Source organism: Podarcis liolepis (assembly GCF_965112155.1).
Source record: "Podarcis liolepis genome assembly, chromosome: 2".
Lineage (NCBI taxonomy): Eukaryota > Metazoa > Chordata > Lepidosauria > Squamata > Lacertidae > Podarcis > Podarcis liolepis.
This window is the reverse complement of record NC_139555.1, coordinates 90,347,842-90,359,957: the sequence shown is the minus strand read 5'-3', so window position 1 is coordinate 90,359,957 and position 12,116 is coordinate 90,347,842. Positions and strand designations below refer to the sequence as shown.

General features: G+C 41.5%; 1 protein-coding gene across 3 annotated transcripts in view; it reads left to right on the top strand.

The window, feature by feature from the left end:
* The window catches only part of GRM7 (glutamate metabotropic receptor 7), a 392,717-nt gene that overhangs the window by 355,069 nt on the left and 25,532 nt on the right, over positions 1 to 12,116 (top strand). For 2 of the 3 annotated variants that reach the window (XM_083491455.1, XM_083491453.1), the window contains 2 exons: positions 3,287 to 3,533; positions 10,088 to 10,180. In XM_083491455.1, the coding sequence (XP_083347581.1) occupies positions 3,287 to 3,533; positions 10,088 to 10,158 (318 nt within the window). In that variant the 3' untranslated portion in view covers positions 10,159 to 10,180. The remainder of the gene's footprint in view (positions 1 to 3,286; positions 3,534 to 10,087; positions 10,181 to 12,116) is intronic. The other variant, XM_083491454.1, reaches the window with a different exon arrangement.

Below are 12,116 nucleotides of genomic sequence, written 5' to 3'. Positions count from 1 at the left end.
TAAAGGAGCCTTTTAGGTCCTTTGTCAGTGTGGAGTTTCAGATCTGATACCCACTGAGAGCTGCCATGGACTCAAACTAAAGTACAAATCGTCTGCTAGCTTTGGCTACCAATTTCAGGGAAGGTCCTCTGTAAGTTACCCTTTTCATGAAATTTGGCACAGGGAAGAGTAAGCTCCCATACTGTTGCAAGCTGTATGGCAGGCTGCCCTTTAATCTCAGCACACCCTCTGAATAATTATGGGGCAACATTTAATCTGCAATTAAAGCATTAGTTGATTAAGCTACTAAATAAATTGATTGAGGCTTGCGAGGCTTCTTAAAGGCTCTGTAACATGAATTAGCAATTCTTCATCCTTTCCACTGTACACATGTACAGGTGGGTCACCCATTCAGGCACTTAACTCTCAGCATATAAGTAGATTTATCCTATTTGATGGGAGCAATTGTCCAAGAAGCTAAAATCATGCTTTAGTGCCTGACTGGTTTACTAGACCTAGAGCGATCAGTCTTTTTTAGAAATGAGAGGAACCTTTGAGTCTGAATAGCATGAAAATAAGGGGATTTTATTCTTGACTTACACTAGAGAGTACCTGAGAAGAATGGTAATTTTCCTCTTTTTCAGTCAACATTTTTAAAAAACCTAGGCCTTAACTAGGAGGACCAAGGGATGTGGGTGGCGCTGTGGTCTAAACCACAGAGACTAGGGCTTGCCAATCAGAAGGTTGGCAGTTTGAATCCCCATGACGGGGTGAGCTCCTGTTGCTCAGTCCCTGCTCCTGCCAACCTAGCAGTTCGAAAACACATCAAAGTGCAAATAGATAAACAGGTACCACTCTGGCAGGAAGGTAAACGGCATTTCTGTGCACTGCTCTGGTTCACCAGAAGCGGCATTGTCATGCTGGCCACATGACCCGGAAGCTGTCTGCAGACAAACACCGGCTCCCTTGGCCAGTAAAGCGAGATGAGCGCCGCAACCCCAGAGTCATCCACGACTGGACCTAACAGTCAGGGGTCCCTTTACCTTTAGGAGGACCAAGTTTCAAATCCCTACTAAGCTATAAAGCCATTGGACAGCCATTATCTCTCAGGCAGGGACAGTAGAAATAGGGACGCAGGAATATCAGTGCCACTCCCTGGGATAGTGCAGGGCTTGTTCGGGATGGCGGCAAGTTTGAGAATTCACAGATGCACCAGCAGAAGCAGTGGATTGGCTCCTCTGATGCCCTACACAGTACTGACCTCACCACTACCCTGCTCTACCTCTTTCATCATTCAAATAAGTGACATGAAAACTGATGTTTAAAGGCCAGCTCTGTCCCTCTGCTGCTTCATCATACCAGCGCTCCTGTACTTAGCCTAACATGCTACTTGGGTAGTTGCCTGAAATCCTTGGAGGAAGAATCCCCCATCCTAGTGGGATGTCCGTCCTAGTAAAAATGCATAAGAAGATAATGTTGGTATCTTTGTGTTGGGAGGAAGAGCAGCTAGCTACATCCCTGGTAAGAAAAATGGAAAAGTGTGCTTGAAACATACATTCGCACAACCCATGTAAGTGGAACCGGGATGAGTTGTGGTGAGGATCTTAAGGTACCAGTGGTGTTGGCTGTAGTGTAGACTTTACAAAGAAACTCTGCCTAAGTTTTTGTTTGTTGGAGCTTAGTCAGACAATACCTGGGATTGTTGTTGTTGTTTAGTCGTGTCCGACTCTTCGTGATCCCATGGACCAGAGCACGCCAGGCACTCCTGTCTTCCACTGCCTCCCACAGTTTGGTCAAGTAATACCTGGGATTACAGAACTTCAAAGCCTAGGGGTTTCCTTGAATTGTGCTCTGTGGACTAGCTAGCATACTTCCCCCTTCAGCAGGGGTCAGCAAACTTTTCCACCAGTAGGCTGGATCGCCCACGCACGGGAGCGCGAGAGAGAGCGCACACGCGTACGCATGCACACACGCCCGCCGCTCTTTCCCCACTGGCTTTCGGAGCCATGGTGGGGGAGGAGGCGACATCTGCAGCTTCCTATTGGCTGCAGGAGCTTCCTGCAGCCAGTAGGAAGCTGTGGCTGCATCCCAGTGCGCCGAGCTAGCTCCGTGCAGGGACTGACCGAGTGGGCGGCAAGGACCGGGGGCCAGTTTAACAACCCCTCAGGCAGTATCCGGCCCGCAGGCTGTAGTTTGCCAACCCCTGCCCTTGAGTGTTAAAATCAGTTTTAAAAACTTTGCAAAGCTAAGCTATGGTTAGTGTTCAAGACACTAATAGATTAACTTTTTTAAGGCAGTTGAAAACTCCTGGAAAAATAGAGGTGTGATTTGACAAGAACAAAACTGGAAGCAAAACCGAAAAGACTGAGCCAATGTTGCAAACTGGGAGAGAAGTCTCCCAAACAAGATGTATTTTTCCAAAAAGCTTGCCAAGGAAGCTCATAAATATTGAGTTGGTTCTGGGAAATTTGCCTGTTATATTCCAGCACCCAGGACTCAGCATGCAGTCCCCTTGTTGGACTGAGATGACTTACACAACTCCATGTCTTAATCTTCATTCCAGGAGACAATAAGCTCTGTCAGAAATAGTTCAGTGAAGGGAATTATGTACATGAACATATTTTATGATGAAAAACACCAATTTTGTAGACTTACCTGAGAGTTAAGTTCTGTTTGATATAATGAGATTTACATTGTGTTTATACATAAGATCATATGAGATTTCTAACCTAGAAATATTTGGTTTTACTGCAAAAGTATTTGCAAACTTGACAGAGTCTTGTTTATTTGGTCTTCATACGGTGTGAAAGTGTGGGTAGGGATCATCCACCGAAGCTGAATGACAAGAAGATTGAGGGCAGACAATGGAAGTATTTCTTCACTCAGTGCATAGTTAAACCATGAAATTCACTAGCACAAGACTGAGTGATGTATGCCATCTTGGATAGCTTTAACAGCAATTTAGATAAATTCATGGGAGAAAAGGCCACTAATGGTTACTAGTTCTGCTGGCTATATATTGCTTCCAATATCAAAGGTAGGAAAAGAGCTACTGGAAAACCCAAATGGTAAGCGTAAGCACTGATGTCCCGCTTACTGGCTTCCTACAGTTACTGTGGGAACAGAATGATGGAGCAGCAGCACTTTTTCTATGGTGAACCGCTACTGCAAAATTCAGAGCAAGGAAAACAAACTATCTTGTAGTCCACCCTGTTTCAAGTTATTTCAGAGGCACCTCCTTTTTAAGGTGCTGTTGTCCATTTCTCAATTGTTATTCAACAGTGTCCTCGTGTGTTCTTTCTCCTAGGTCTACATACAAACCACCACACTTACAATATCCATGAATTTAAGTGCTTCAGTAGCCCTGGGGATGCTTTATATGCCGAAAGTGTACATCATCATCTTCCACCCTGAACTCAACGTCCAGAAGCGGAAGCGCAGCTTTAAGGCAGTAGTGACAGCAGCAACCATGTCGTCGCGACTGTCACACAAAACTAGCGACAGACCAAATGGGGAAGCAAAAACAGAACTCTGTGAAAATGTAGACCCAAACAGTAAGTAATCTCGAACTTGTTGCTTTCTCTGCCGGTGCTATGCTAGGGGTCATGTTGAGAAGTGCCTTCATAAGTTCTGGTCTCCTAGTTTGAAGATTAGACACAGATATCTAAAGGTATCTCATCTCTGTGGGAAGCTCTTTTTATGACATTTATTCTTTCTCCATTGCTCTTTGGCTCTTCCCACTGAGAGCGACCCTCTGCGCTACTCTTGAAAACCACAAGCATTTATTCCTCCTTGCCTCACCTTCTCTTTTAGGAAAAGGCTTCTGAGTATAGCAGTTTTCTTTCATAATTGACCCCAATGCTGTGCCCTCATTCACACCTGCCCTATATGACTGAAGGTCTTAAATGGAGAGGCAGGACATCTGCCTGGTGGTCCCTCTCCTTTCTGTGTCTGACTTACTTGGCTAATTCACACATCTGTTAATCTCTGTGGAGGCATTTTCTCCATGCTTATATCCAGTACTGAAAAGTAGGAATACAGACATAAATCACATTTTTTAAAGAAGATACTATTATTATTATTATTATTATTATTATTATTATTATTATCTCATAGCGGTTCTCAGAACTTGAGACTAAAGCACTCACAGGCAACACAATCTCTGTGCCAAATGTGAGGAAAGAGAAATTTAAAAAGATTGATTTTGATTGATTTGTCCTCTAAAGTAGATGTTATTTGGTGTTCCATAGTACAACAAGTATGGGAAAGAAACACAAGCTATAGACAGTGCTTAGTTAAAATCAGTGTTACTTCAATACTGACAGGATTTGTATTTGTTCATTTAGAAACCGTTCTGGTTCTGTGTTGTTATATGGAATATGGTATATTCAAAATTTCTGAATGAAGCAGTGACATTTTGCTCTTTCAGTGAGTAGCACACTCTAGGAATGAGCGGCACAATCTGGGGTTTTTTGCATCAAGAGAAATGACATTCTTCCTTTAATATCCTCAGAAACAAACTGTTTGAAAATATGCAAATTTATTTAAATAGATTGATTAAAAAGCAGATGATTGATTAACCATTTTGACTGACAGCCCTAATAATAACATGAGGGCTCATGTTAACTTGAATGTTATACACACATGCAAATTTGATGCAAATTATATTAGAAAACATTTTAGTAGATATGGTTGTCTTCCTTAGAAGAGTCTATAAACTCAAACTTCACATTTGTCAACAGCAGTTGAAGTGTCATATAACAGAGTCAACTTCAGGCAACTTCTTTCAGTGCCTTGCAGAAAGGCTTTTGTGTCCTATGGAGTGTCCCAACTTCCTTACCAGTTAAGGAGATTAAAGGCATTCTCCTGCTAATTCAAAAAACAATCAAAATCATAAGGCAGCCTTATGGGCTTGGCTTAAATGTGATTGGCAATCACACATAAAATTCTTATGTTTACACCTTGACTTTCAGAGACATTGGGTTATATCCAGTGCTAATGCCAGCCATTGAAATTAAGGGATTTGATTACTTCAGGCCCATTAATTTCAGTGGGTCTTCTCTGAGTAGGACTAGCAATGGATACAACCAACTGGGTGGGATTCAACTAATGAGTCCTGTCTGCAGAAGCGCTGTTTGCACAACGCAAGTTCCCACCCTTTCTGCCCCCCACCCCCAGAAATTGACCTTGGGATAGTGCAGCCAAGTAAAAAAGGATATTGGGGGATTGTTCTATCTAGCAAGCCAAAATGTGGCCTTAGTGAAATGTGGCCTTGGCAACCGAGGGAGCCTCTAAATTTACATTTTGGTTTTAAAAACTCATAATAGTCTCAGAATTTTATCAGGAGCTACTTATTGTCCCTTGCTCAGTTTAAAAAAATTCTAAATCAAATTAAAAGCATGAATGGAGAAGTTGTTGTCGCTGCCACTTACCAGCACTAGTGCAGAGAGATCTGATATCTCATGATGCCGGAAGCCTACATTGTTTCTTATGATCCCACAAGTAAAACACGGTTATCATTCTTCATTCATCTTCTCGCCCTTTGGATCCTAGGGTGTAATTCCCTATGAAATTGCCAACAGCCAATCTGTATGTGAGTCAATAAGCTATCGTTTCAGAGTGACACTTAAAATTAATTAAACTCTCAATAAAACATGTTGGAAGTATCTTGTTTCGTACACCTATGCAATTTTTTTCTTGCAGATACACAGTAATCACCAGTCTGTCACAAGCAGGCCCATCTATGTTATTGTTTCTTCTCCCCCCCCCCCTTCATATCTTAATTACAGAATACACAAAAGTTGCAAAAGGGGATGAGATCTCATTTATCCCACTTTGCTTTATTTGCAGCGCCAAATGCAATTATCTTTAGAGCTTGAAAGGTGTGTGTAATTTCAGTGCTGCTCTTTTTTGGACCTGCTCTGTGGTTACAGCGAAACTTTAGAGGAGGCAAGAGAAACACCTTGCCTTCAGGACCACCACATATATAAATCCAAGTGCCAGTTGAATCTGTGCACAGGTAGTCCACACAACCAAGGTCCCCAAATTCACAAGCATTGCTTGTGATGTCACAGGCTCCCCTTCCTTCACGCATTTGCCATCCATGTGGAGGAAGCCTTGAAAGGGCTCATATATCGAAAACTAAAACGTGCTGATTGAGGTCTGAAATAGCTCCAGCTAGTTGCAACCTGTGAGATGGAGCACACTAAAATACTATTCTGGCATAATCCCAAATCATTTCAATGTATATTACTCTGAAACAGAGCCTGATGACTTGCATACTTAATTTAGGCATGAAATGTTCTTTAAGAGCTATCTTTGGTTTAACAAAGTTTGTTGCTGTGAGGTGTTTGGTGGGATTTTACAATGTGTTCCTTTATTTAATGATAAGATGAGGTTTTATATCCATGGTCTGTATCTATCCCCACAGGAGATTCATGTACCTCAAAACAATAGATTGTTTGGTGACCAAAAACAATAATAAAAAGCTAGCAATTGACTGTGTTATTTTGTTGCTAAGAGTTTAACGTTTAACACACAAAAAACATATTTATAGTGCAAGCAGACCTCACAATTGGTGCATTTCATAAACGTAAGAGAGGCAACATGTTTTAATGACATACGTGCCTCAGGTAAAGCACTGATAAAGGGGTATATGAGGTTGCAACAAATTATATGCAACATCACCTCATTATATATTGCTCCATCTTCAAGCATTTTTTCCTCCCTACAACCTCAAACACCAGTAGTTATAAGGTAATAAGGGGTTTCTAATAATATGTTTCCTAATTGATCTTCTGGCAGTGATTTACTGAAGGCCAAAAACAGTGTAAGTGAAGGTTATTGGGACCATTCAGTGCACCATGGGACTGACCAAAGTGGAATGGTGGGGGACCATTACCTGCATGTGATGCTCAGTGAGTCTTGGTGAATGGCATGAACTGAGCCCTTCACTAACAAATGCAGTGGGCAGCTGGTTGAGATGCATTCAAATATGAATCCATTCATATATGGCTCTTTGCTTCCACAGAAGCTTTCACAAATGGAAGTGGGATGGAGGAGATTTTCACATATTTCCCCTTCCCTTGCACTCCTGCCCTCAAAGCACTTCCCACTCTGTTCCAAAGACTCTTGCCAGTCCTCTAGAGCAGATTTTCAGAAGGGGCAAAGGGGGAATTAGTGAAAATCACCTCCCTCTTGCAGAAACCTTCACTATATCAAAGAGCCTTCTATGGCAGGAGGCTGAAGTGGGTGGAATCCAAAGCTTTTTCCTGTCTTTTAACAACGTTAAAAGTCTCGCTAATCACTAATATTGTTATCATCTGATATGTGCATGTTCTCCTCATTGAGCAGCTTTGCTTTGCTATTACATGTTTGCATTATAAGTATTTTCCATATGTGATTGTGTTTAGAAATAAATAAATCCAGCAGTTTATAATGAGCAGAATTGTTGGAGGCACTGTTACTTCTTCTCTTAAATTGTTCATTTTCTCTCATGTGTTTCACTGGTTGAATTTCACGGTTATTTGAGAAAATAACTCATAGTGTTATCATTTGAATAAGTGAAGTGTATGTTGTTCTTGATAGAAAGTGGCAAATTTGGACAAAAGCAAACAACTCACCATATTTATCTTAATTTTGATGTCTGTGCCTGTTGTCTTTAGCTTCTTTAAAAAATTAATATATTTATGAAATCAGCAATGAGAATTAAGATCTCACTTCTTCCTTAATGAGAGGGTTCCCTTAAAAAAAAAAGTAGAATACCACATCAAGGCATTATATTAAAGCACCCACCCACCCCTTGGGTCAGAAAATCATACTACGTAGAGTTCTTACATAATTGTGCCAGATAATAACATTAAATTCATTGACATAAACCTTCAAACATCAAGTGAATCTCCCTAAGAAATCACAATTCCATCACAATTTCTCCTATTTGAGTTTAAGTGTTTTGTGATAGAGCTTGGAAGTAGCATGTCAACCCTCACAATCAATGAAATTTGCATGGTTGTGTAAGGCAAACATCATTTGTTTAAGTGGAAGGCCAGCTGCCTATTTTTGTGTTCTCACCTTGGGGTCTTTCTTTCGAGACAGTAAAACATTCCTTACCTACACACACACCCTGTTAATTTTCTTTAATTTTTCTACCCACATACCTGGAAAACATGTGTCTATCTGTATGTTTTGATTTTGTTATGCTTCAGAAGGCTCCAAAGCATGAGCCTTCACTTAAGGAAAAGTCATTGCTGTGTACTGAGTGGAGATGGAGAGTGTAAAGAGCAACTGAATGGCCACTGGATGCTGGAATAAATGGGCCTTTGGCTCAATCCAGCAATATATTTTTTGGTTCTTAAGAAGCATTGGCAAGGTCAGTACAGTGCCAACATACCTGCAGAACCAGGCCAGTGCTACCTTCAGAGCATCTCCACCATACTGACCTCATCTCCGCTTCACCCCTTAGTCACTCAGTCACAATATACAGTAGAGATGCAGGCAACCTGAGGTCAGGTAAGCAGTGGCTCCCCTCTTCTCCATCTTCTATTAAAAGCATTCCATGTGATACTTTCAGAATAGATGTAACACAGGCAACCCCAATTCTGGCAATGGACTCATCACTAAATGAAGCTTCCATGTTGTCTTCAAGTATAACCCCACATATTACAATGATTACAGCTTTAAGTACAGTCATACCTCGGGTTACAGACGCTTCAGGATGTGCGTTTTCGGGTTGCACACCGCACTGAACCCGGAAGTACTGGAACGGGTTACTTCTGGGTTTTGGCACTCGCGCATGCGCAAAACCACTAAATTGCGCTTTGCGCATGCGCAGAAGCACCGAATCACAACCCACATGTGCGCAGACACGGTGCTGTGGGTTGCGAATGCTCCAGGTTGCGAATGTGCCTCCCGCACAGATCGTGTTCACAACCCGAGCATCCACTGTACTGTAACTGAATCAGGAGGCCACCAGTGTGTGAATCACCATGTATTGCAACTCTTTTTTTTCAAGCCGGCAAGTTCTCAGCTGGAGGAGTTGCCTTCTTGACCACCATAACTTGGACTTCAAAATAAAATCAGTGCCTAAATGTGCTTCAAGAGTAGATTTGATACATTTAGGTCTTCTACCTCCCTCACATATACTCGTCTCCTCTGAGTTAACATGGAATATAATTTTAACCGAAAGTGCAGCACAGACAGGCAAAACAAAAGCTTTGTTGCCTCCCTCTCTCTCAAGGGAGACAATTTTTTGTAAGACTTCATTTAGGATGTTTGTGACGTGAAACATGGCAGTTAAGAACCTCCTCTGTCTGTGGAATCCCATCAGTGGATTGTGAATGATGTACATGTGAAATGAAAACATCCCATGTTCTACTTCAGAGAATGAAGTAGGCCCCACGATGCAACCACTGCTCTGCTGTGCCGTTTCTTTCGTTTGTTCATTTGTATCAGTTCCTAACATCATTGGCATGTTGTTGCCTAATTCATCTTTTTATGGTGGGGAATAGTGGGAGTTTCATAAGACCAGCCAAACGAGAGAAGTATGGAAGACAGTGAAGACTGATAGCATAGCTGAACATAGGGAATTAGATTCTGGATGTTAGCTGGTGCAAACAGTTCCAGGCCTTTCTGGAATGCGTCCAGTGTATTTCTTTGAAGTGCAGGCACGTTCTCTTATGTTCAGAGGTACCTGAAGCCTTCTGTGAACTGATTTGTTCATTGTCAATGTACAGGACTGTAATTTGTGTGTTGCCATATCCCCAAACTTTATAGTGTGACTAAACCTAGCTCATAAATTAAAGGTTGATATTCAACATCACACAAATGGGCATCTGTTCACACAAAGGGACTTCCCCTTTCTCCCCCCCCCCCTTGTAACTCTGTGTTCCCCAAAAAGGTATGGAGGACCCCAACCAATAACCATCTATAACAGATTTTGAAGTCATGCAGGGGGCTACAAAGAGGAAGAGACAATGGGGAAGTCCGGATGTGAGAGCAGAAGCCCTTTCTGCTGCTTGACTGAAGCCTTTTGATGTCACCCCCCTCCCAAATTACCTTATCTATTCAAATGTGTGCATTATATATACCAATATATTTACTTTTCCTGTAGACTGCATACCACCTGTAAGAAAGAGTGTACAAAAATCTGTTACTTGGTACACTATTCCACCTACAGTATAGCTCTTGCCTGCTTTCTTAGAAGGTAAGACAAAGATCTAACTTTTACTGCTTAATTCTTTAAAAAGTTCTTTAAAAGCAAGTTAAATGTCAAGAATGTACATTTGTTTCAATGTAATAATGGAACTAAAGATGTCAGATTAATCAAAACAAGTCAACAAAGAAATAATATGCAAATGAAAATCTTAAGGGGAGGCAAAATCAGCCAACGTGAGCCACCACAAGAGCATAGAGCAGGATTGTGGAAACTCAAAAGTTGCCTTCGGGCCTTTCCCTAGGGTTACAGTTCGATGCCAAATATTGTCACTGTGAGCAGGTTCTCCAGAAACTTATGAATTATGAGAAGCTGTAGGGGGTCTTCGCATGACACCCTCCACATGTATTTGATGAAGGGAAGGAGGGTCACAACTGTGGGCCGTACCCCACTCTTGCTGGCACTCCACACAGCAGGTCCCTTCCAGTGACCATGTTGGTTAGAAAGGATACTAAATGTGTGCAGTTCTACCTTGTGTTCAAGCACCCTGGACTAATCAGGGTTCCTAGTTATTTAAATGTTATACGTTGTATATATGTATATACGGCTGTATGCACACTGAGTCCTTTGTCACCAATAAAAGGGGGCATGGCCTGCAGGTTGACTCATGCTCCCTCCTATGCATTCATTGAACACGAGAGAGAGGAAGCCATGTGAAGACTATTCTGTGGGGTGGGATTAAGTTGCTCAGTCTTCTGTGGTTTTCAGCATTGTAGCTAGATTCCTGAAGCATGCAGCGTTCAGTGGGGAAAATACAATTATATGTTAGCTGTATCCTCCTCAGAGTTTGGAAATAAAGACACCACAGCAATGTAAGCTTGCTGTCTGTATATTCACTAATGTTGCAATCCTATAAAGGAGTAAACCCCAGTGAACTTAAGGAGGCTTCAGTTCCAAATGGGCATGTGTAGGATCACACTGCACATAAAGGTTTTGCATACACAGCTAAAAAATATTTCATTATAATGTATGGGCTATCTTTACAAAGTCTGGTGGAAATTACTTTTCGGTGACTTCAGCTGTAGGAAGTTATTGCAGCATTGTTTGGAAAATGTATGGGTCGTTTTTGTAATCAACCCAATCTAACAAGTTTTCATTTCAACTTCTGAAAAAAATAATAGAATGGGAGAGCAATGGTAAATTTAATATAGTTAAATGAAAAATGTTGTTAAGCATGTCTTTAAATTCTTCTGTCATAACACAATAATCTTATAGTGGACTCACCAGAGACATCCAAATGGCCGAGTTAAGAGTCAATGTAGCAAGAAAGAAGGGATGTTCCTAACAGCAACAAGCAGGACTGGTTAAGACTGCAATCCTATGCCCGATAAGTTAGTACAAGGAAGTCACTGAACCTTCTAATGTATAGGGTATAAGCACTGGACTGTAGAACACTGATTTCATTTCTATAAAAGAGGTAATTCTCCATAACTTTTATGAGAATCTGCTGGATCAGTTCAAAGCCTGTATAATCCACCATCCTGTTCTCACATAGGCTAACCAGCGCCAGTGGGAAGCCCATTCACATGAAAACCATGCTATGGTCTTTTAAGCACCAGGTGAAAACCTCCTTTCCACCCCAGGCATTTGAATTTCAGTTGCTGTCATTTTCCTGAGCTGGTTTCATGCTGGTTTGTTTAATGCTGTTTTTAAGGGGGGCGGGGAATGTTGCATGGTGTCTTGCCTTACAACTAATTTTTAATGCATTCTGTACTTTATTGTGTATGTAAACCACTCAGGAGGACTGAGTGGACAATATACAAATGTAATAAATATTTTCCCTAAATAGTTTATTTAAATTGCTTGAACAAAAGCTGGAGATGAGAACTTACCTCCTTCGTTGTCAGAGCAGAAACTGGAATGAAAAAGCCTTCTGTTCTGCCTGGGTCTCTCTGAAGTGTCGCACCAGGAAAGCTTCAGTTTCCCC